Source organism: Myxocyprinus asiaticus, chromosome 3 (assembly GCF_019703515.2).
Source record: "Myxocyprinus asiaticus isolate MX2 ecotype Aquarium Trade chromosome 3, UBuf_Myxa_2, whole genome shotgun sequence".
In the NCBI taxonomy this organism is placed as follows: Eukaryota; Metazoa; Chordata; class Actinopteri; order Cypriniformes; family Catostomidae; genus Myxocyprinus; species Myxocyprinus asiaticus.
The window spans coordinates 28,351,119-28,377,087 of NC_059346.1; the positions used below are offsets into that span (position 1 = coordinate 28,351,119).

The following is a 25,969-nucleotide window of genomic DNA, read 5'->3' on the forward strand; positions in this document are numbered from 1 at the left end:
GTGACCTCCCTCCACGTGGAATGTTAATGGGTTGGGGCACCCCATAAAAAGAAGGAAGGTTATTTCTTGTCTTAAACGTCAGAAATATGATATAGTGTTTCTACAAGAAACACATCTTTCAAGCTGAAAAATTTGGGAAGATATGGGGTGGACATGTTTTCTTTAGTGCTGGCTCAAGTAAGAGCAGGGACGTCATTACATTGATAAGTAAGCATCTACAATTCAAATATCTCAAACAGACTAAAGATAAATTAGGAAAAGTCATTATTGTTTTAGCAGACATTCAGGGGCAAAGGTTGATTTTAGCTAATATGCACCTAACGCTGGGGATCAGGGCTTTTTTATAGATCTTGAAGGGATGCTGCAAGCCGCTGGCATCCCTCATAATATAATATTGGGAGGAGAATTTAATCTATTGATGGACTCAATCCTTGATCATAGTGAAGCAAAAGTGTGTAAGCCCCCTAGAGCCACACTGACGCTTCACAGGATGTGTAAAAATCTTGGTCTTACAGATATTTGGAGACTTTTGAACCCATCTGGTAGGGACTATACATTCTTTTTATCAGTCCATAAGATTTATTCTAGAATAGATTTTTTTTAATTATATCTAAGTCCCTCATTTCATCTGTTGTTGATTGCTCAGTTGGAAACATCTTAGTCTCAGATCATGCCCTGGTGAGTTTAGAGGTGTTGCCACATACAGAGAAAAAGAAATAATATAGTTGGTGCTTTAATGTATCACTTTTGCAAAATCCTGAATTCCAACAAATGTTAAAGGCTGAAATCAATGTTTATATGGAGACCAACTGGTCCTCAGTATCCTCTGTGGGCGTGGCTTGGGTGGCACTTAAGGTGGTTCTTAGGGGTTGGATCATACAGTATGCCTCATTCATCAAAAAATTCAAAGCACAAAACTCGTGGAGTTGGAAGGGAATATTAAAATTGCCAAGGCAGAGCTGAAGTGCCGAATGTCATCTGATGGCCTCAGAGAATTGACCCAATTGAAATACAGATATAATACTATTTTGTCGAGGATGGTGGCGTTTTGGCTATTCAGGGCAAGACAGTCATACTTTGAGTCGGGGGACAAAGCAGGGAAGCTTTTGGCTAGATATATAAAACAGAGAGAGTCTTTTCCTACCAATCCTTCAGTGAAATCTGCTGGTGGTGAAATTTTACCTTGGCCATTATTATTAATAATGCTTTTAAAGAATTCTATCTTGATCTCTATAACTCCACGTTTTCATCTTCTGATGAAGATATTAGAAACTTTGTGGAACCATTAGAACTCCCTAAACTGACCACTGAGCAAAAAAATTCTCTTAATTCTGAGATAACCTTGGAGGAGCTTGGTGAGGTAATTAAGGCCTTGCCTACAGACAAGTCTCCAGTTCCAGATGGCTTTGTCACTGAATTTTTTAGATCTTATGATACAGAACTGGCTCCACTTTTGTTAGAAGTTTATATGGAATCATTAAAGAATGGAAAGCTTCCGCTAACCATAACACAAGCCCGGATCAGTCTGATTCTTAAAAAGGACAAAGATCCAAGCGAGTGTAAGATTTACCATCCAATTTCCCTGATTCAGCTAAATATATTGTCAAAAATTCTGGCTAACCGATTAAGTTATGACATCTCTTATACATATAGATCAGGTGGGGTTTATTCGGGGCTGCAGCTCTTCTGATAACATTAGGCGTTTCATCAATATCATGTGGTCAGTGGCGAATGATCAGACTCCGGTCGCTGCCATCTCACTTGATGCTGAAAAGGCGTTTGATATGGTAGAATGGGACTATCTTTTTAAAATTTTGGAAATATATGGGTTCGGGAATACTTTTATTGGATGGATTAAGTTACTTTATAGACACCCGGTAGCGGCGGTACCAACAAATGGATTAATTTCAGATTATTTTACTTTGGACAGGGGCACCCGGCAGTGTTGCCCTCTTTCCCCATTATTGTTCTGTCTTGCCCTGGAACTATTAGCAGCCGCGATAAGAAAAGAAGATGATTTAGATGATAACACCAGGGGTGGTAGCGGGAGGTATGGCGCATAAACTTTTGTTTTATTATTCTTCTCCGACCCCACTATATCTATGCCTTGCCTCCACAGAATTATTAATTCCTTTTCTAAGTTCTCAGGATACATAGTCAATTCGTCTAAATCTGAAGCTTTGGCTCTGACAGCCGGGCGCCTTCCAGTGGACTACACAGTGCATTAAGTATTTGGGCATTTTATTTCCAGCAAAACTGTGTCATTTATTTTGACCCCTTAATAAAAAGGTTTTTGAGCGATGTGGGCAGGTGGACTTCATTACATTTATCTATGAGTGGGAAGGTTAATGTTATTAAAATGAATTGCATTCCAAAATTCAACTACCTGCTACAATCTCTCCCTGTAGATGTCCCCCTCTCTTATTTCAAGCAATTTGATAGCATAGCGAAGTCCTTCATTTGGAATGGTAAGCATCCCAGATTACATTTCAATAAGTTACATAGGCCGACTGACAAAGGTGGACTGGGCCTACCCAAGATTTTGTTTTATTATTATGCATTTGGTCTCAGACATTTGGCTCATTGGTCGCTTCCACCTGAGAGAGCCCCTCCCTGGTTTTGTTTTGAACAGGAAGTTCTTGCCCCTATTTCGCCACTGCAAAGCCTTTCTATCAAAATATTCGGAGAAGTTAAGTTACACCGTTATCTCGCATTTGCACTCGGTATGGACAAAAGTGTCCAGAGTGTTTAAGTCGGACATTTATTTAATGTTGCCTCGAACATATGGCAGAGTCCAAATTGATGTATTAATAAGTCCCCTTTCTGCTGGTCAGAGTGGATTGTGAGGGGGGTTACTACACTCGGTGACCTATATGAGAGTGGAGTGTTGAGATCTTTTGAAAATATGGTTCAACATTTTAGGATTCCCAGATCTCAGTTCTTTAGATATTTACAGCTGTGCCACCTGCTCTGTACTATTTTGGGGGGTAGTATACACCCCCCTAAAGCAGCAGATACTCTGGAAGTGGTGATTAGTGCATTTGGAAAAGGCCATGAGGGATCAGTGTATTACTCCCTGCTAATTCAGAGTCCGGGGGATGGAGTTTCAACTTCGCTCAAGAGATTATGGGAGAAAGATCTAAACTTGGTATTGGAGGAGTGAGTGTGGGCTAGGATTCTAAAAAACGTCAAGTATACATCTAGAGATGCAAGGGTGCGCCTTATGCAATTTAAGATTTTACATAGATTCTATTGGACACCTTCTAGATTGTAGAGGCTGGATTTTAAAGACACACCCACTTGCTGGCAATGCCAATCAGATGGGGACATAACCCATGTTTTTTTGTGGTGTGTACAAGAACTGTGTATAAGATACAAGAATTCTGGTTGAAGGTCCAGAGTTTTATGGGTGACGTATTAGGTACTCAAATCTTATTTTGCCCCAGACTCTTTATTTTAGGTGATGGGGCGGTCATTGATGTAGGGGATAAGTACATGAAGAATTGGATCCTGGTCGGTGTTATGATGGCTATGGCAGACAGGTTATCCTTAGAGGATGGAAGTCGGTTGGAGCGCCCTCCTTTCATGAGTGGTATGCAGAGATGGGCAGGGTAGCGACATTTAAAGAATTGTCACATAAAGGCTAGGCAAAATAGATTTATTCAATAAGAAATGGGGCAGCTATTTAGCCTTTTTAGAAGGCTCTCGGGGAGGGGCAGTGGAGGGAGACTTTTTTGTTTTAAATGTGTGTTTTTTAGCCTTTTTGTTTTTGAACGTATACTTTTTATGTTTTATATATATATATCTAAATATTTTCTACTGTTTTATTGTCTGTTTGTGTGTCTTTGTCAGTTGGCATTTGACCACTGGGTTATCTGTTTGTGTTTGGAGGGGGGTGGGGGGGTTAATGTTAAATGTTGATTCAGTGTATATATGTTGTGTTTTTTCTTTGTTATATGTCTATGAATCAATAAAAAATGCTAATTGAAAAAACAAAAAACATGGATAGCAGTGATTGGATGGTGCTGGCCAATTAGCAGAATTATTTCTGCTAATTTCTGATGTAATGTCTGTAACGTCTCAAAAACATGAATAACCAACACTCCTGGAAACAAACAATTTGGCAAAAAAACATTTTATTTTATTTTTATTTTATTTATTTATTACTTTCTATGGCTTGGTATTATTTAAAAATTCACAACTAAGTCCCATTGTCCACATATGTGGACATCATTTTTTAGGAAAACTATTTGGTCTTAAAATCTTTTTTTTTTTTTTTTTTTTGCATGTTTTTAGGAGCTACTAGTTACAAATTCACAAAGGGGAATGAAAAATTCACAAACTTTGCTTGGTGCAAAACAATCTGGAATAATGTTAAACATTGTAACAGTCACCTCTTTGCAACCTGAACTTGTTCAGTTTGTGAAATCTTTGTGACACCTGCACTAAAAACAATCTAGACGCAGCACAACGAATGAAACAGAACGCAGGTGTCTCGACATGCGTTAAAATGTTATTTTTAACTTGACACAGCATCTAATAATGTGCCAGTCCTGCGTGAGACACTGAAGAAACAGCGAGACGCAGTGCAGCAGCTATGTACGTTCGTCCAGCACGTGTTTACAAAGAACAATGGAAAAAAAGAGCAGACGCACGCAAAAAAAAAAAAAAACGTTCGGTGTGAACGGCCCCTCATCCGTTCGCGATTATCTGTGAGTGAGAGCGCGTGGGCGAAACAAGTTCAGAAGGCCTGTATATTTTTTCATAAATTACAAACACGAACCTTAAGTCGTCCTTGAAAAACTGACCCGAACCCGGCGGACCTCAAACATGAACCGCTCTGAGAGCACTGACAACAGCGTATTTGCGCGTGTACTCAGAACATGTCACCCCTCGCGGTTATTGAGGAACTTTCCTCTCGGATCCGGCGTGATTTGCGTGGTGGTTAAAACCGCTACTGCCCACACTATCAGACAAAAAGTACCTTTGTGTGGTTGCCTTCTCTTTCTGTTAAAGGTGCTCTCAGTAATTATTTCCTCATTAAAAAAAAAAAAAAAGCTTAAATATTTCAGCATGCCATCCCAGATGTGTCTTTCTTCAGCAGAACACAAATTAATTTTTTTAGAAGATAGAGCCCTGTCAGGTCCTTATAATGGAAGTACATGGGTTCCAGCACTTTGACGATCCAAAAGTCACATTTTGGATGCATAAAAGTAATCCATGCGACTCTGGTCGATCATTGAATGTTTTCTGAAGCGAATCGATAGGTTTATGTAACAAACAAGTAGATAATTAAACGTTTTTTAACTTTAAATCGGCGCTTCCATCCAGGGCTCTGATGTTTGAAATGGCTGAACTCTCGCATGACGTTTGTTCTTCTGTTGTAAATAAGCAACGCTTCCGAATTCTCGTGTAAACTCTCAGACGCGCTTACGTAACGCTTCACGTCAGCTGCTGGCAGGAAGCGCTTTTTAAAAGTGAATAACGTTTTAATTATCGACTTGTTCGTTACATAAACCTATCAATTTGCTTCAGAAGACATTTACTGATCGACTGGAGTCGCATGGATTAATTTTATGCTGCCTAAATATGACTTTTGGACCGTCAAAGTGCTGGCACTAGTGTACTTCTATAATAAGGACCTGACAGAGCTCTAGCTTCTAAAAATCTTCATTTGTGTTCTGCTGTAGAAAGATAGTCATACACATCTGGGATGGCATCAGGGTAAGTGAATGAGAGAATTTTCATTTTTGGGTGAACTATTCCTTTAACTCCGAAAGACAGGAATTGTAATTTTGCAATACATGTATGAAATCATGACCACTCACATTAAAATTAAGACTCCAATCATATCAGTATGTTAAACTGAGCATCTTCACGTAAAAGCATACACAGGTCAGTAACTTGGCTCTTCAGAATTTATAAATAATCATTTAAAATGTAAAGAATTATGTTATCAAAGGCATCCATGTACATTAAGGTAATGGAAAGAGTCAACATTGTTCTATTACATTTCTGACCTCCTTCACCAATGTCAGACTACTAGACCTTTAAACTCATCACAGAATCTACTCCTAAACGTCCCAAATTCCCATCTAAAATCTAAAGGGGATTATGTCTTCTCGGTTGCGGCACCTCATTTTTGGAATAGTTTCTACATATCCTTTGCCACAACTGATGTTTTTAAATCTCATTTGAAGACTGAGATTGTTATTGTGTATATGTTTGAGTATGCCTGATATTTGTATGATGCTGTTTTGATTTCTCTTGTGTAAACCATGTTGGTCAACGTGTGCTGTTTTAAATACATTTTCACATCAGAGAAAAAGAGATCTGAGATTTTTATAATTTTTTTATTTTATTTTTTTCATTATTTTTTAGATATTGTGGAACTCAAAAACTGGGAAGTTGCAGAAGAATCTGTTGCTCAAAGTTAATGTTGATGCTTGTTTACAAAAAAAAAAAAAAGTTATGTTATCATTATGTATTTATTCATTTACTTGTCACTTTTGTGTCTGTTTTTCTCTGCGCCTTCAGAGAAGCCCTGCCCCCTTCACCATCTTCTGTTTCCTCTGAGGTTAGCAACTTCACCTTTAACTCAAACTCTTTTTATGGTGGGGACCCCCCATAAGACTTGATTCAATTTGAGCATTGCTTAAAACTCGTCCTGTGTCCTGAACTGCTTGAAAACATGACTCATTTCTGATTAGCTAAGTCTAAAAGCAAACATTACATTCATTACATTTCGATTGTCTGTGCAAACAGACAGCCTATACTGTCAAGATTTTGAATTTTTATTTTTTGTCACTCCATTGTCTCAGGATTTCCTCTGCTGCTTTCAGGGTTGAGTCCTCCTATGAATGTTGACAGATAAATAATAGTAAAAAAATAAAATTCACCTACATAAAGCAATCTATATAATTTCTATTAGGCCTGACAATGTTAACACGTTCACGTATGCGATTAAATGTTTAATGCGGTTTATTTTTTCAATGCGTAAAAGAAAATGAACGGTGTATGGTGATGAATGTCATCCACGCAAACGGCCAAAAAAAAAAAAATTTACTTACAAAAGGGACTGCATGCATTATTACACTACTTACAATGAAGTGAGATTAATCGAGATTCTTCTAATCTATTGTCAGCCCAATAATCATGTAATTTTATTTTTTAATCATGCATTTCATTTTTCACATCACTTATGTGTTAAAACTACCTTGACAAAGCAGAATCTGATGTATTTCTGAAAGTCTGCACTGTGTTCTGAGCTGTAGAATGCAGACACCGGAATAGTGGCCAGTCCCTATGCAGAAGTCAAGAACACAATATTAACAAGAACATGTTTTGCTCCTAGATGCCACCACAACCAAATTTTAGAAACTATCCTTAAATCACCCATGCCTTTGCTTACCTTCTCTTTTATGAGCCATTTAACAAATCTGTAGTCATAGAGCTCATCTTTAGTACTAGGGTCAGTAAGGTCAACCTCTTAAAGAAAAAATTATATTAAAATCAAAACAGAGCAAATATAAGAATACTTAGTTTGTGTCTATGACTAGTCATATTAAAAACAATGTTATCCCTCTTATAATAAGTTGTTGAAAGATAGACAGATCGATAGATATAAAAATCTCATAATTTAATTTCAAAGCCTTATTTACTGAAAATTCTGTATAACCCCCTTAAGTATTCTGAGTTCCTCCTTAAATACTTTGTTCAGTCTGCCACTTACTAAGATTTGAGATATCTGCAATCATAAAGTATCCTCCCTGGGGCAGTATAGGTTTCAGGCCAACACTCTTCAGACATTCTGCCAGCCTGTGCCGCTTGTCATGAAGATGGGTGGGTAACTGGTGGAAATAGCTGTCCTCTGTTCCAAATACATCATATTCCCTCTGAAAACCTGCTGCTACAGCCTCCTACAGAACAACTGACAATGTCAGCACATTGAAAAATGACACACACTTTACCCCCAAACAATTGTTATGTTTTACCTGGGCAGCAGTGGCACAGTGATACACAGAGTTCTGATGAACAGTTTTTAGGTGTTTCAGGATATGCCCCGATCCCATCGCCCAACCCACCTACATTATAATGATGAGATATATGATGAGAGGTATTTTATTACCTAAAATAAATGTTATCTACACCAAATTATTGCTATTTCACTAATCCATATGGCAATCTTGAAAGAGTACATTTTCATTCATATAGAGCCTTATCACCATGGCTTTGCCAGTTAGTCAAAGAAAACATGACCAACAGAGGCAAAGTAGTATAGGAGAAAAGAAGCATTGAATAAACTGATCCAATTAATTTGCAAAATCATTCCCTGTGCTTCAAAGCACTCGAAAAATGACATGCTGATGACATCTGCTGGACAAAAACCTGTAAGTGCAATGGAAAGATTTGAGGCAAAAGCAGCTACAATGAAACAAGAATTCAAGAATCACTGGCATATATTTTTTATTTAAGGGCAATCTACAATATATGCAGATCAGATTTTTTGCAGTATATGTTGATTTTAAAATGAGGGACAATTTGATTTTATGAACCTTGGTGTAATGACTTACCATTAAAACCAGAGGTGCTCTGAGTAAGTATTTAACTCGTACTGAGAAAGTCCAAGAGTTCAGAGAGTAGATTTAAAATTATGTGTTTCTTTATTGTATCCAAATTAAACACAAACACATACACATCACAGTAGTGATGGGAAGATCAGATCATTTTACTGACTTAGATCTTTGAGTCTCATTCAGCAAAATGAACGAATCTTTATTCATGTAATTTCATTCATTTGAGAAGAATTAAATTAAAATGTTAAATTTTCAATAGCCAAAAAGTGCATATGGTTCACCTTCAGGACTTTTTCCATCCTCCATTTAATTCGGATGAGGAACAGTCCTTGCATTTGTTATGCCCTTTGCGAATGCTACACACATACGTTGAGTGCACACACTAGTTCAGACTGTCTGACCAACTCTGTGTGTGCTATGGAGGACACACGAAAGGAATGTCCATCTCCAAGCAAAGACTTTCTCACTGGATCGTTGATATGGTCACCCTGGCTTATGAGTCGCAGGGTGCAAATTGCCCAATTGGTGTTAAAGTACACTCAACTAGAGGCGTGGCCTCTTCATAGGCATGGACGAACAGTGTGTCCTTACAAGACATATGTTTTGCAGAAGGATGGTCTTCTCGAAACACATTCGCAAGGTTTTACAACCTAGACATAACGTCTTTCTCAAAACAAGTCCTCTCTGTCTAGAGCGTTTGCTATTTTACTGGCCAAATATATACTTATGCCTCTCTTCTGACTATTGTGCTCCCAAAGTTACAGGCACTATAAATAAACTTCCTTTCCGACTGGGTTCGTGAAGGGGTTAATCCATACTATATGACCATAGTTCATATATATATTCTGAGTGTTCCCCTCTTGCGGCATACTCATGTTGGTCGCTGTCCCGTGAGACTGCGGCGCCATGTTTCCTCTCTGGGAAGGTTATGTCATATAGTGCAACGTGATGGGACTCTGTTCCCCATATGCATTAGCAGAACACAATGTCAAGTGTACTGATTCATAAGGGAATGTCTCGGTTCCATGCATAACCTCAGTTCCATGAGACGAAGGGAACGAGACATTGCAAATGCTGGCCACACTACAAGTTCTTTGAGGTGTGAGCGATGTGCTCTTTGTCCCACAGTCAGAAAATTCTGAGAAATGGTGTTTGTGCGCCTGCTTTTAAAGTGGACAGCTTCGCGCCTAAAAGGGCGGGGCTCAAACACCATAGCCAATATTACAATATTGCCGTTATTGTAGAGAGGTTTCAACTAGGTCGTGTAGAAGGACACTCCCATATGTGTTAGCAGAACACAATGCCTCGTTCCCTTCATCTCAGGGAACTGAGGTTACATACATAACCGAGATGTTTTCCATATTCCAACATCACACTTCACGTCTCACGTTTACACGACAAGGTCAAAAACTGTTGCTGATTTTGGAATGGCATAGTACCCATACTACTCTTACTGCTTCTGTCATATCTATGCATCTCAGAAATAATAAGAGTAGTATGGTTGTATGCCATTACGTACCACCCAGACCACCTGAATTTCCTAAAACCCAGGTGTTTTATTTATTTATTTTATTTTTTTATCCCCTTTTCTCCCAATTTGGAATGCCCAATTCCCACTACTTAGAAGGTCCTTGTGGTGGCGTGGTTACTCACCTCAATCCGGGTGGCGGAGGACAAGTCTCAGTTACCTCCACTTCTGAGACCGCCAATCCGTGCATTTTATCACATGGCTCATTGTGCATGACATCGTGGAGACACTGCATGTGGAGGCTCATGCTATTCTCCGTGATCCACACTCAATTTACCACACGCCCCATTGAGAGCGAGAACCACTAATCGCGACCACAAGGAGATTACCCCATGTGACTCTACCCTCCCTTGCAACCAGGCCAATTTGGTTGCTTAGGAGACCTGGCTGGAGTCACTCAGCACGCCCTGGATTCGAACTTGTGAATCCAGGGGTGGTAGTCAGCGTCAATACTCGCTGAGCTTCCCAGACCCGCCCTAAAACCCAGGTTTTTAACATAATGCCACCCAGTAACAACAAAAACATTACACAATTTACATAAATGGCTCCAACACTAGGTTAATTACAAAACTGACTCAAAGTAAGCCACATATTTGAAATTAAATTTTAACATTTTTGAAACATTTCAAAATAGTATAACATAACGAAGGCTTGTTTGCTTAAACAACATGCCAAACTGATACATGCACAAAATAATTCATAGATGTTTCTGAACTTTATGAAACACATTTAAATTTCACCCATCACGAAGCAAATTACATCAGAGGAAATCAAATTTAAGTACTTAAATCTCTAAGCCCCTGAATTTTACCAGCTCACCTTCCATCCTGTGGCACTGAAAGTCTTGCCAGCACTACCAATGGTGACAGTTCGTTCCCACATACCTGGAAAGCTGGCTACCAAAACAAAAAAGTTCTGTTACTTTCAAAATCCCCTTCCCAAAAGCCATAATTATTGCAAAGTGACATATAAAGTTCTGCTCTTACCGATCTTCACATGTTTTGTTCCATCATATGTGAGCCACTCGTAAACCTCATCGCTGATGCAAATTACATCATGCTTAATGCATAAGTCGGCGATCACCTGAAGTTCCTCCCTCTGATAGACCTACAGGAAACAACAGTTATGTATAGAAGAGCAAGATTTAATTGGTCAGCCTGAACATACAGTATAGGTCTCTGTGGTCAACACTAACCCCATTCTGACTACAGTTACTATACAATACAATTGTAATTTACAAATACTTATAAATTACTTATAATTATAAAGAAGGCCTTAATTATACACTTAAGTTACAAAGCATTATCTTATCATGTATGGTCTTTTAATGTATAATTATAATACATAAAATACTTTTTCACATTACAGGTTATTCTGACAGGTTCTGACAGTTAGAGGAAGGGGTTTTAAATGTGCTTAATTGTCATGAAAATAATGTCACAATGCAAAAAGAAAAATCTTCATGGTCTTAAAAAGGATTAAAGGTGCACTCCTAGACACCTAGTGGCCTGAAAGCTGCATTATTCAAACACAGTAGTTTTCAGTTACCAATGCAATTGTAGAAGTTTACTATGCACAGTAAACCAGGATTGATTTAATCCATGAATGAAAGTGTACAATAACAGGGCAGTTACTGAGATTAAGCCAGGAGTATTCAGCTGGTCATGTGATGTTAACATGGCAGCCCCTATGAGGCATCCCTGCCCCATGTAGAATAAAAGAGCTTTTATAAGGTTACTGATATGACTGAAGTCTTCATCTCACATGAGTGGTAATGATTTTATACATATGTTTCACAATTACTATTCATTTCTTTAGAAGTTAAACTTTTTAAATGAGGAACAAATTACTGAGTGAACCTTTAAATTTCTTTGAGCAAAATGTAATTCTTGGGTGCAATATTACCCTGATATTTCATGACATTTTTATGGTTTTAATGAGATTAAAATGTAGAATACAATTAAATGTATATAAATGGGTAAAATTGTCCTTTATTTGTTAGTACCAACTCACCTTGCCAAGAGGGTTATTAGGAGTGTTAATGACAATTGCTTTGGTACGAGAACTAAATTTACACGCCAACTCTTCTGGAGACAATACCCATTCAGCACTGGATAAAGCTGGACCACTACCGTCTCTCTGTGAATACAAAGAAAGCATTATTCAAAATAGAAATAAAAAAATAAACATTTTAAGCTTATTTCCAAAATATCACGTTAAATGATACATACAGGTTTGAGAGGCACATAGATAGCTGTTCCTCCTGCCATCTTTACCATTGGCTGATAACAGTCAAAGAAAGGTTCCACAATAATCACCTGCACAGGATAATGAGAAGGGGGCAGACATATTGAACACGTACTACTGTGTATCTCATGTTATGGACATGAATATTGTCTTGATAACTTTACCTCATCGCCCTCATCAACAAGGGCTTGGAAGGTGCAGAAAAGAGCTTGATAGGCTCCTACTGTCACCAGGATATCCTCCAGTGGATTTATTTCCACACCAATAATCCTACTGAAGAACTTGGCCAGGATCTTCACAAGAGGTGGGTGGCCCTGTTTGTTAGCCAAGTTTTTAGCAAAAGTTATACTTTGGTTGGTGGTTTTGCTAATCTGTTACTATATTATGTGGCTAGACATCAGTTCAGTAAACAAGCTTTACAAAATATGTTGATGTTAAAGCTTAGAGAAGCAATGCAAACAAATGAATGTATGCAGGAGATATATGAACACCTAAATCATATGGTAAAACCTGCACTTTAAAAGTCATACAAAAGCACGTGTGTACTGGTGCATAGGGACCCCTCCATTCACTGCTTTGCAGAAGGCCTCCTTAATGAAACTAGGTGGGGAGAAATCAGGGAATCCCTGACCCAAGTTCACAGCCTTGTAGTCAGCAGCCAGCTGAGTGAATTCCACCCTACAAATAACATGCACAAAATAAAAAACGTAAATTTACTTGACAATTTGACTTTCATTTGTAGGATACAGAATAAGCAGAAATCATTCGGAGTAGAATTCAAAAATAAAATGTTATTACACTATGCTGTGGAATACTTGATTCTGATTGGTCAATTGCAGCATTATGTGGCAAAGTATATATATATATATATATATATATATATATACACATACATATACACACACACATACATATACATACTTGGCCACATATTGTTTCACTTCTCACGTTCGCTTTCTTTTCAAATAACAAAACATATTTAACTCAAATCAACATTTTTGTCCGTATAAAATAGACCGTTTTTAAGGGATATATTGAGCTTGTCACCATCGCAAATAATTATCTTCAGGGAGATTAATTTTTCCAAAATGACCGGCTGACTGCACATTATCCCTCACATACTGTCCTTCTACGCATGAAACTATCACCAACACTGATACACAATCGCGGCGGTTTGCCCATTTAATTGTAATTCTTTATTATAAAAATGAAACCTAATTACCATATATTTTTGTCAATTCCTTCAATCCTTCTCGCGTGCAGCTTGCGAGACATTATGTCCTGCGTATAAACAAAAAAAAAATATAGTAAATTACACCACAAATGCAATTTAGTGTTATGGCCAATGCTGAAAATAAAACGACTCCTACCTTATCATGAAAAGATGAGTTTACTAATCTGATTGAAACTGAAGCTCCACTTCCTGCCGGTCTTCTCCACATACCAGGATTTCAAAAACACATTTACCACAGGTGTTCTGCTAAAGGCGTAAATCAGTAACACGTACAGTAAGAGATTATGTTATGCCGTGTTAAGCCACATCTATTGCAGTTGCGCTCCGTCAGCCTTTAAATACCGTGCTGCTGTCAATAATTCAACGACAGCAGTTTCGTCCTTGGGACTTGGACATTCAAAACAGAAATCAAGCAAATGATATTATGATAAATATCAATTCCATACAGTAATCTAAAAACGATTTAGACATGACATTTCTGCTTCTGCACCAAACCTTGTTCGTTCACTTCTCCAGTTGTTCAAGACGTCAGTTATTCCTTAAGCGTCTTCCTCTGTCGCCAAGAGGACTGAGCGCCTCCTCCAGAGGAGACTTTACTTTTGTAAGACTACTTCCGTTGTGTGCGCAGTCCATCCAGTCACATTTAGGGACCGTTCAAGCCGAACGCGTTCTTGCGTCTGTCCACCTTTGACCGTTGCAACGTGTTTCGCTGATTTTTGTTTTGTTTTTTAAACTACGTGTCATGCAGGAGCGCCGTGTCAAATTAAAAAGAACTTCAACTTTTAAAACGCGTTTCGAAACAGCTGCGCTCGTAGCGCTTGCATCTAGATTATTATGTTTTAGCTCTAGGACACGTTCAGTGTAAACAGCTATACACTTAAAGGGGACAGTTCACCCAAAAATGAAAATTCTCTCATCATTTACTCACCCTCATGTCATTCCTGACGTGTATGAATTTCTAGCTTCTGATGAACACAAACGAAGATTTTTAGAAGAATATATAAGCACTGTATATAATACAGATGTTGACCAGAACGCTAACAGCTCCAAAAAGGAGATAAAGTCAGCATAAAAGTAATCCATAAGACTCAAGTGGTTTAATAAATGTCTTCTGAAGCGATCCAGTTGGTTTTGGGTGAGAACAGACCAAAATGTAACTCCTTTTTCTCTGTACACCTTGCCATTGCAGTCTCTAGGCACAATTATGATTTCAAGCTCGATTACACTTCCTAGTGCTTTACGCATGCACAGAGAGCTAGGTAGCGCTGAAGAAAGTGTAATCGAGCTTGAAATAATGATTGCCAAGGACACTGCTGTCAAGATGTACAGCAAAAAAGGAGTTACATTTTGGTCTGTTCTCACCAAAAACTGATTATATCTCTTTGGAAGACATTGATTAAACCACTGGAATCTTATGGATGACTTTTATGCTGCTTTTATGTGCTTTTTGGAGCTTCAAAGTTTTGGACCCCATTCACTTGCATTGTATGGACCTACAGAGCTGAGATATTCTTCTAAAAATCTTTGTGTTCTGCAGAAGAAAGTCAGACCCATCTGGGATGGCATGAGGGTGAGTAAATGATGAGAGCATTTTAATTACTGAATGAACTACTCCTTTAATATGTTGTTAACTAATTTGTAATGATCACTCTTTTTTACATGATTTTTTCCAAACACATTGGGCAAATTCTAATCGTCATCATCTCTATGCCCTACTCACCCCGAAGGACAGAGCTTTTGATGTGGGCACTCTGAAGGGAGCATGGCATTACTGCATGAATGTACCCTTCTCCACCTTGTGGAGGTGTCAGTGAAAAAAAATTGTTTTCTGACTTTCTTTTGGAATGACTCTTCAAGTAGTGTCCCCTGCCTGCAGTGCCCTTCAAGGGCACAAAAATGCAGTTTGGAAAAATGCCATTAATGAAAAGAGAACCAGAGTAAGAAAAACACAAGATGTGAACACAAAATATGCTCTTTATAAATCTGAAATCTTAAAAGTGAAGACAACATTTATTCACAATGACATTTTATCTAGGTGTAATATACTGTTTCATGGTAGTCTAAAGAGGAACGCTGCACAAAGCAAAGGGGGGCAGGGGCATATTGACCTTGAGGCTGGGCAGTAGGTTCTCTTTTTGGCTGACCAGGGAGGTCTCTCTTAGTTGTTTCGCCATCTGACTGTGGGGGCACAAGGAAAATATAAGGGGGCAACCCGACCATGAAGCAAAGTCTTTTTATTTTCAACAGCCAAAATTCCCATTTGTTTTATGTCTTTCCATTGTCTTTTCCACCTTACACATATCTTCACCTCGTCTCCCTTTCCGCCTACACATTGGCCTTCTTTAGATCCTCAGCCAGCACACAACCTTTTTTTCTTGCCTTCTCTTTGCGCTTTTCCACTTTGGCCTGCTTGCGTTTCTGAATATTCCTACGCCTCTTGTCTTGTCTCTTTTGCATCTTTTCCACCACTTGCTCACTCCTCTCTGCCCACTTCTTTTTCCTCTGAGCCTTCATTTTCTCCTTCCTCTTCACGGATGCACGCAAGAGGTTCTCATTGTCTTTGATCTTGAAACCTTCAGCCTTGTAGAGAATATTGGTCCACCTCATCTTCTCTTCCTCTTTTTTTGCTTTGCCTTCATCCTTCTCCCTAAGTTGCTCCAGGTGAGCTTTCCTCGCCTCAACGCGTGTTAAAAGCTGCTTATAGTTCTTCCCAGTGAGTGGAGTCAGCGTTCCTTTTACTTTTCTTTTCTTTTTCTTCTGCATCAACTTTGTTCCTTTGTCCACATACTCTTCCCCAACATCCACCTTGTTGAAGACCATGGAGCTCTGCTCATCTTTGGCGGGCTTGCTTGACGTAGAGTTAGCCTGGGGTTGGGGCATTTCTGTTTTTTTGTCCTCTTCTCCTGCCTGCAAGTCTGCACTCTCTGCAAACTTTTTCATTCTAAATTCTTTCCTTTTTCTCTTCCGACGCTCCCTTTCTTGCTTTCGTTTCTCCCGTTTCTTCTTTACTTCTTCTGAGGAGGGATCTTTAGGAGTGCCCTGAAAAAAAAGGTAGACCTAAAGACTTGGCTTTAAACCTTTTAAAGGCTTCATACATAATTTTTTACAAAAATCATAATTTTGCTTATGACCATATAACCATATGTGAAATGAGATACAGCACATAAAGTAAAAGCAAACTGTTACAATACATGATGGTCCAGATACACTTTCAGTCTTACAGTCCAATTGGAGCATGTACCTGTCCACGAGACTCCTCAATCTTCTGGTGAAGCCTCTGACGAAGAATGTCTACAGCATTAAATTCCTGTGATGTTCCACCTATTAGGGTTGAAATTAAACTGCATTACCATTCAAAAAGAATGAAGCATTTTGCATATATTAATATTGTCTCTTACAAAAAGCTTTTTACCCTCAGGCTTCTTTTTTGTCTCAGAGGTCCCATTCTGAACTGTTTTTCTCTGTGCTGGAGGTGCTGCAGGCTGAGTGGTCTTTGGCACTGGTTTCTTTTTGTTTGAGCTTATACTATTTCCTTTTACTGGCTTCTGCTTGTTGTTCTTTATCTTCTTGGGAGGAGCACCATCATTTACCCCATTACCTCGGAACGGAACTGAATAAAGGGATTAATTTAACTTTAAACTACTTTATTCCTGCTTCAACTATTGATTTTAAGAAACTGACATTTAAAAAACAACAACAGCAGCAGCATCACTTTCATTACAGCTATAGGTAGGTACCTATTGAGCATTCCCTAATTAATGTGCAATTAACAAACCAGAACTTTACCATAGGGTCTTTTCTTTGGCTCCTTGTTTTGGGATACACATACTTTATGGGTCAACTTCTCCAAGTAATCATACTTTGCAGCAAGGCTGGCCATATTTCCTATTAAAAATATATAAATACAAAACAGATACAGATGAGTAATTACACATACAAAAAAGGTACCATGGTGCCATCATGTTACATGGTACTACAATGGTTATTTGTACGTATACCATGGTAGCACCATGGTACTGCCACAGTACATTTTTAAAAGCCCAGAAAAGCTAATTACGAAATATTTCAGAAAAGTTAGCAGTGCAAACCAAGTACTTTATGCCTAGCATATCATATCGCTGATCATAATATGTTCGTATAAAAATATAAATACAAATACACCTATTAATATATTATACGAGTTTAAACAAGGAAAAATATTTACCTGGCGCAAACAAAAAATACAATCGAAATTTCACGGTACCACTCTTGTGAACTGGAAACTGGAGAATGAAGAAGGGTATAAAAACAAAGGCTGCAGAACGTCACATGTTCACAGGAATAAAAACGAAATCCGACAAAAGCCTTGAAATAATATAGCTCTAATAATGTTGTCAGATCTGCTATATTTTCAGAAACACTCCACACGTGTGTATGAAGAGAGTTCACAGTCCCCGGAAATGGTTACAGTGAAAAAGTTCCCCTGACAGCATGTTCAGTAAGGGTTCAGTGCAATCGGCAGCTGGCAGCGGCCTTCTTCTTCTTCTTCTGGTTTTGTGGCGGTTGGCAAACAAACTTATTGTGCATTTCTGCCACCTACTGAGATGGAGTGTGGAGAATCAATGTTGAGAAAAAAAAAAAAAATAAATAAATAAATAAAAATCACATCTGTACTAACTTCTTTTAATTAGATGTCTTGCTTTTAAATAGTCTAGTAAAACCTTATAAACTTCTGGTGACTTTCTTAGCAAATTCTGAAGTGACAATCCGTTCATACCTAATGACTTGATTTGATTTTCAAACATGACACCGTTTCATTATTATATCCTATGCACTGTAATAACACATGCTCCACTGTCTCTGGTAGTCCACATGTGCTACACAAGCCTGTATCATGATTTCCTATGATATGTAAAGACTGATTAAGTGCTGTATGCCCTATTCGGAGATGTGATATAACCGAATCTTCTCTTCTTTTACTTAGGGTGACCATACGTCCTCTTTTTCGGACCTTAAAAAAGCGTCCGGCTGGGTTTTCTAAATTTGCGAAAATGTCCGGGATTCGGCTTTAGTTGCATTATGATGTGCATCTGGTCTAATACTTTATTGTGTGTGTGCGCATATTTGCATTGCTTTAACCCCTCTTTGTAAGTCCCGCCTTCTCGCACACCAATTGGTCGATTATAAGAGGCTTGAAGCAACTATTGGCCAAATTCCTGCCTGTCAATCCGCGAACACGCGATTAATAAAGGTGCAAGTGATTTAGAAGCACACATTAAGCATAAAGGGTCAGCAAAAGGTGAAAGTTCATCAGGTAAATTAACGGACTACTTTTTGCGACCAGGTAAAATTATCACATTGCTTCATTTTCCATGGCCATTCAAAATATCAGTAATAGTAAATGAAGGTACACTCATGACATCAAATATTTTATTTTAGTACATGGACATTCAAAAGTATGTTGGAAATTTTTATTTATTTATATATATTTATGTTATGCTAATAGAGTGACTTTCTCACTGTATTAAAGTTTGCATTCATAGTAACACTGTTTTGAACCCTATTATTTCTGTGTAAACAGATAAATGATTTGTTATCCTTTTATTTATTATATATTTAAACTGGGGAATGACCACTACTGAAGCTGTTCACCCAGAATCTGGATCTTTTGATCCATCAGTGTATATTTGCAAACAAAGATTGTATTTCTGTTCTAAATACTGCATCACTGCCAGCTGCTTTGAAATACATCTTTGTTCATCCATAATTACATTCTTCAACTGGAGATTGACTGAAGGAATGGGAAAAAACCAAGGTGGCATAATAGACATTTCTATTGTTGGACTAACATCCACATCAATTATACCTATTCACTGTGCTTCTTTATCAGCACCCATCCATAGCTCTCCAACTTTGAATACTCATATTCCCAGCATTTCTCCAGTACTTTCTTTAATGGGTGACTGTTTCCATGTCCTTTTACTGAAGTCAGATATACCATTCTTGATTGCATTCTTCTTAACTAAAAGCAATTCCCCCATTTCCACCTGTAATGATACTACTGGTGATGATCTAAATGCATCACAACATATCTTAATGCCTGTGACTGAATTATGTCAATCTTTTTCTGCCATGACAACGATGCTAAGCTATATACAAAACTACCATAGTCAATTGTAGATCTGATTAGAGCACTGTATATTCTCCAAAGTGATTGTCGGCTAGCACCCCAGTCTGTTCCAGCCAAACGTCTAAGTATATTTATCCCTTCTTGCATTTGTCAGATTTTTTTTCTGAATATGACTTCTGAATGTCAATTTTGAATCCATTCACACTCCCAAAAATGTTACCATTGATACCTGCTCTAATATCTGATCGTACATTTTTAATTTAACTTTAGGCCTTTTTTCTTTTTTGAAAAACATATTACCTGTGTTTTAGAAACTGAAAATCTAAATCCCCAACATCTTGCCCACTTTCCTACTTCGTTTATAGCCTCCTGTATTTTTCCCTCCACATAACTTACATTTCTTCCTCTTTTCCATAATGCTCCATCATCCGCTTATATTGATCTTCCTATCCCAGGTCTTACATTGGAAAACACATCGCTTATCATTATATTAAAAGGTACAGGACTTGAAACACTTCCTTGAGGCATTCCATTATCAGTTGAATATATTTTTGAATACGATTCTCCCACCCTAACTTGTATTGTCCTGTCCATTAAGAAACTCATAATCTAATTATATAATTTCCCTTTTATTCCTATTTTTTTCCAGTTTCATTAATAACCCTTCCCTCCACGTCATATTGTAGGCCTTCTCTACATCAAAGAACACTCCCACTAGTACTTCTTTGTTCACTTGAGCTTTTCTAATATCATTCTCAAGACATATAATTGAATCTATTGTGTTGCGACCCTTCCTAAACCCATTTTGGATTTAATAGCCCCATACTTTCCAGCACATATGTCAGACGTGACATCACCATCCTTTCCATTATTTTACACAGATCTGATGTTAGAGCTATGGGTCTGTAATTCATTGGATTTGAATGATCTTTCCCAGGTTTTGCAATATGTATGATAACTCCATGTTTCCAGGAGGACAGCAGCTTCCCTTCTTCCAATACCATGTTTAAAAGACCCAAAATACTACACGATGAGGAATCTGAAAGATGTATAACCATTTCATAGCAAATTTCATCCTTCCCTGGGGATGTATGTCTCACACCCACTAGAGCCTGTTTAAGTTCACACATTGAAAATTGAACATTAATTGTTCCTCCATTAATGTCTTTTTTGTCGAAAATGTTTGGGTTCTCTCTCAAACTCTGTTCTCTACATCTCATTTCATTAGATATATTTTCATTGCTATGTACTTTAACAAAAGATTCTACAAGCAATTCTGCTATTTCACTATTAGAAATAAATTGTTTTCCATCACTTATTAGACCAGGAATATTATTACATTTCTAGATCCCACCCATCTTCCTAATCATTCCCCATATTTCCGTGATATCTATTTTCTCACCTATTCTATCAAAAAATCTCTCCACTGCCTTCTTTTAGCGGTTCTGACCACTTTCAAAACATTTGCCTAAGCTCTCTTGTACATGATAAAATCTTCAAATGAAAAAGTCTTCCTTACTTTTCTTAATAATCTATTTCTTTCTTTAATTGCCATTCTACATTCTTCTGTCCACCATGGTACTGCTTTCTTTCCTCTAGTCCCTTTGCTTTTACCTGCTGGCAGCAGTCAATGGCAGCTGGATGTACCTGCTAAAATAACTGTAAGTGGGAGGGGCTTGTCGTTGGAACAGCCAACCACTCGCATGCTTGAGGGGAAGTAGTTTTTTCCTCCTTCATAATAAAAGCACCAATGTTATATTTGCTGAAAGCGCTAGCGAAAAGGTACATTTTAATTTCAATTAAAATCATGCTTCTGCAATGTCGTCTTTGGTTTACTTCAGTTATTTTGATTCTGTAAAATCATTGGGGATTGTCAAATGACTGGCATAACAGCTCTAATTGAGGGCTTGCCTTGTTTAACGCAAGCAAAAAATAAATAAATAAAAAATTATATGCAGCTTATTTATGGAAAGTGTTGACAACATTTCTAAATATATCTTTTGCATGAATGTTTTTTTATTTAATTTTTTTGCCCATAACATCGTTGACAGTTTTAGCTATTATTCTTATAAATTCATTGTTTTATTGCGTATGGGTCATTTATTAAGCAGATCTTGTTAAGTTAAATGCCATCATGCATGCCATTAAAAGCCTAGTTTGTTTTGGTGGATAATGTGGTTACCCAAGCTGTTTAAGTTGCCGTAGTGTACTGTTTCAATTATTATTGTGGTGTAATTTAAGGTTAGATGAAACAACAGAAACACAGTGAAGATACAGACTTTCTGTATGCATAGTTCATGATGTTATCTAATATTAAATGTGGATGCTACTCATTTGTGTAGTTTTTAATACAACTCAAATGCACAAATATGTTTGACAGTAATACAAGACCAACAACAGAATAAAAATGAACATTAAACATACCAATAATTTACTAGAGCCAACACTGAAGTATTTTCACTGGATTATAAAAGAGTCCTCACCGCCTTTTATAAGACAGATAGAGACTCATTATTTTGGTAATAACTTAACATTTACAAAATGCTACTGCTTTTTGCCTTTTGGGGACAGTAAAATTAAGCTTAATTATACAGTGAAATAAACCTAAATCAAAAACATTTTTTTCAGTTATAAAAAACATTTTCTTGACATTTGCCTTTCACCACTGCATGTCTTTCTCAGACCATAACATACAGTATATTAATATTGGGCTGAAGTTCTGTGTAATTCTTTGTTATGTTATTTATATCATATAAAATAGGAATAGCCTTCTATACCTGTTGTCTAAATGAAGGATGACATTTATTTAATTATGTATTCATGAGAATAGCAAATCAGGGATGTCAGGTAAAATTTCTGTGAGTTCCAGCACATGTAGGGTGAGGGGGAATGAGAGGGTGGATAAGTTGGCAAAGAGGGCTTTAAAGAAAGAAAATATAGAAATGCAAATTAGTATCAGTAAAGCATAGGTTAAATGTGTAATCTGGGAAACAAATCAACCAAATGTGGCAAGAAAGGTGGGATAGAGAGGGGAAAGGGAGGCATCTATATCAAATTCAAAAGACTGTCAAAGTTACTAGGGTAGGTAGTGGAAACAGGAGAGAGAAATTGTGTTGACAAGGTTAAGGTTGGGGCACTGTGCACTAAACAAAACATAACATTGAAAATGTTAGGGAAATGCCAGACAGGCTTGTGTGAGGGGTGTCAGGAAGAGGAGTCAGTGGAGCACGTAGTTCTGAATATTAGATTATGCAACTTTTTTTGGCCAGGCAGTGTAGTACAATGACCTCTTTAATGTCAAAAGATACACTTGCAAGATGTAGACCATACACAAACAGTTAGTCCATTACAACTGTACTGAAAATTTGCACAGACTGATGTAATGTAAAAAATTCCCAAATGCTGAAATCCGTAGATGTTGTTTTTTTTTTAATTGGTAAACTAGTTAGATTCAGTCGACAGTCAAGTTCCACTGTCACTCGAACAGAGAAAGGAGAAGACAACTTTCTGAAGTGGTTTCTCGTTGATACCTGCCACCACCTTGTCTCGGAACATGGAAGGTACAGGCATCAGTGTTGTGTGTCTGATGAAATCCATATCTAAAACAGGAATTACCTTTTAGTGAAAAGCCTTCCATTTGATGTTGCAGTTGAAACGAAGGAAGTGGAAGTTGGAGCTGATCCGTGAACTCCAGAGCCTGACAACTTCAGTGCCTATCCCATTGCCTGTAGAGTGAGTCTTTGAACACTCTACCTTCTCCACATTTTTGAATCAGTGTTAGTATGCTCATATTACTAACAATATAATGATATAATCTGGCCGACGGAAATTAAGGAGCTAGAGTACAGGCGAGTGAAGGTGCGTGGACATTTTGATCACTCTAAAGAGTTGTACGTCTTGCCCCGCTCTCCTGTGGATCCTGAGAGAGAGGCCCTGGAGGCAGGCAGGATTTCTTCCAGTGGGGAGAGTGGAGCTAATGTTATTACACCATTCTACTGTACTGATCTGGGGTACAAACACACTCATTCGACTTCTACTTAATTCACTTGCTATAATCTGGGCTAAAACATTCTGCATTAAGACAGGTGTTTTTGTTACCGTTTTATGTCCCAGGATCACCATCTTGGTGAACAGAGGTTATGTCCTCAAATATAAGATTAGACCAGAAACCAGGATGAAGGGACAGGTAATACTGTCTTTCTTGACGGCCTCTACTGTAAACATACACACTCCTCACTCTTTTATGAATTACTCGGAGTCCGATAGCCTATCAGGTAAAAATTAAGGTAATAAACGTGCCTGGTTTGTATTTTTCTCAGTGGTAGGTCTGATTGTTTTGGGGTTTTTATTTTAATAAAAGGTGACAGAGGAAGTGGACCTTATTGGCATGGTGCGTTTATTGGAGCAACGGAAACCATTTGTCCCTCAAAACAATGTGGAAGCTAACAGGTGGCACTATTGTGACCTGGAGGCCATGGCAAAGGTCACTGCTTCTGAGGAGATCTTCATTTATGCTGTGTTTGGTTAGAGATGCTCCTAATATACCAACATTTGTGTGAATATTTAGTATACACAGATACATAGTTTTGCCCTGTGATTACGTCATAGGACTGCTAATGTGAATTAAATTTTATTATATAATTCCCCCCCCCCCCATTTAGACAGCACAATACCCGGTGGACCAATAGGAGGGCAGACAAGAGTGACCTTTAGGAATGAACACATGCAATGTCATCACATGGTGTGTTAAATATTTCAAATACATTATCATTGTTTTAAAGTATGAAAAATACATCAAAGATTGGATTGTTTTACCTTAAATCCTTATGTGAGTACACTTACACCATGAATCAAAAATCTATTATTATGATTTTTTTTTAAATGTTAATACTATTTTTTTAATTTAGTAACTTCGATTCAGTCATAAAGATAAGCTTGAGATGAACAGTTCTTGATTTACATTATAATTGTGCGGTCTTTCTAGGTATGGAATGTGTGCTGCTACCTCCTACATGTGGTATGCAAAGTTCATCAAGCATATTGCATTGTAAAAACTATTCAGCACTGTGCCCTTATTTATGGTGTATGCTCTATAGAATGTCATAGCTTTTGTGTTGAATTCAGCACTTTTTGTTGTTATAGACTTGGATTTGTTTAATAAAGCCTTTATGCGAGCACAAGCAATTGTAATGCAAGAATGAACAAGCTCCGCTGCTTGCAAATATATAGTTCTTTTATGCATTATATGGATACAATGAAACCTTCAGGACATAATACAAAGCCTTTGAAGGGAAAATCTAAATTGACCTCTAAGACTGAATATCTCACATGAAAGTTGCATGCCTGAATAATAGTAAGCTGTGCGGTTTCATTTTTGGAAAAGTGTTTCTGTAGGACTAAAAAAAATAAAAAAATTCAGACAAAATTAAAATTCTCTCATCATTTACTCTCATGCCATCCCACATGCAACTTTCTTCTGCTGAACACAAAGATTTTTTTAGAAGAATATCTCAGCTCTGCAGGTAAGTGCAAGGTTACCACACCTGCCAAGCTCCAACAATCACAAATGCAGCATAAAAGTAATCCATATGACTCCTGTGGTTAAATCTGTCTTCAGAAATCAATATGGTAGGTTTAGTTGAGAAACAGATCAATACTTGAGTCCTTATTATAAATCTCCACTTTTACATTTTGAAAGTGAAAATGTATTTAATAAAATGATTGAAATAGATTCCAAAGTAGTTGCATCACTTCAGAAAACATTAAACCACTGGAGTCATATGGATTACTTTTATGCTCCCCTTATGTGATTTTTGGAGCTTGAAAGGTCTGGTCATGCTTTAAAACTTGCATGGATCTACAGAGATTAGATTTTTCTAAAAATCTTTGTGTTCAGCATAAAGTCATACACATCTGGGATGGCATGAAAGCAAGTAAATTAGAGAATCTTTATTTCTGGGTGAACTATCCCTTTAACTACACCTAATCTGCATGTACTAAATTTAGCAGCAGCATTTTACTGGGAAAAGGTCTCAATTATGAAAACTGTAAATATGAAATTAGATATGGCCATCTAAATCTATATGGTGGTTTAAATTATGTTCAGGTGCAGATCCAAAATTAAAGATCAAGTAGTGAATTAGTCATTATACGGTGTCTAAATGTAGAGTTTTCACTAATGATTTTGAAATATTTAAGCAGAGTAACCAAAAACACATTTTGAAAAGTTTGTTAAACCTACTTCAAAAAAAAAAAAAAAAAAAAAAAAGTAAAAC

General features: G+C 37.5%; 3 protein-coding genes across 7 annotated transcripts; 1 reads left to right on the forward strand and 2 right to left on the reverse strand.

Moving 5' to 3' along the window:
- Positions 1-6,334: 6,334 nt before the first annotated feature.
- kyat1 (kynurenine aminotransferase 1) lies at positions 6,335-14,614 on the reverse strand. Of its 5 annotated transcripts, none has more exons than XM_051675559.1 (14): positions 14,081-14,600; positions 13,722-13,828; positions 13,574-13,632; positions 12,882-13,029; positions 12,516-12,665; positions 12,336-12,422; positions 12,118-12,243; positions 11,091-11,211; positions 10,924-11,000; positions 7,995-8,084; positions 7,733-7,919; positions 7,412-7,488; positions 7,217-7,303; positions 6,335-6,854 (listed from the first exon to the last, which is right to left on the reverse strand). In XM_051675559.1, the coding sequence occupies exons 2-14, from the start codon at positions 13,791-13,793 to the stop codon at positions 6,795-6,797; spliced, it is 1,341 nt and encodes a 446-aa protein (XP_051531519.1). In that variant the 5' UTR covers positions 13,794-13,828; positions 14,081-14,600; the 3' UTR covers positions 6,335-6,794. The 5 variants fall into 5 exon arrangements, 4 of the variants coding, with proteins under 4 accessions (XP_051531519.1, XP_051531515.1, XP_051531512.1 ...); XM_051675555.1 differs by having other exon boundaries at positions 13,722-13,831; XM_051675552.1 differs by having other exon boundaries at positions 13,722-14,600.
- A 927-nt stretch (positions 14,615-15,541) lies between these two features.
- Positions 15,542-18,037, reverse strand: surf6 (surfeit 6). The gene is made up of 5 exons (XM_051669279.1): positions 17,790-18,037; positions 17,372-17,470; positions 16,998-17,195; positions 16,827-16,906; positions 15,542-16,624 (listed from the first exon to the last, which is right to left on the reverse strand). The coding sequence occupies exons 2-5, from the start codon at positions 17,463-17,465 to the stop codon at positions 15,911-15,913; spliced, it is 1,086 nt and encodes a 361-aa protein (XP_051525239.1). The 5' UTR covers positions 17,466-17,470; positions 17,790-18,037; the 3' UTR covers positions 15,542-15,910.
- Positions 17,596-25,968, forward strand: LOC127424266 (surfeit locus protein 1). Its single transcript, XM_051669291.1, is given in 11 exon segments — positions 17,596-17,631; positions 23,130-23,215; positions 23,217-23,237; positions 23,239-23,254; positions 23,344-23,426; positions 23,513-23,704; positions 23,808-23,880; positions 24,055-24,217; positions 24,356-24,422; positions 24,424-24,435; positions 24,679-25,968. Coding segments are annotated over 11 exon segments (816 nt in total). The 3' UTR covers positions 24,746-25,968.
- Position 25,969: the final 1 nt, after the last annotated feature.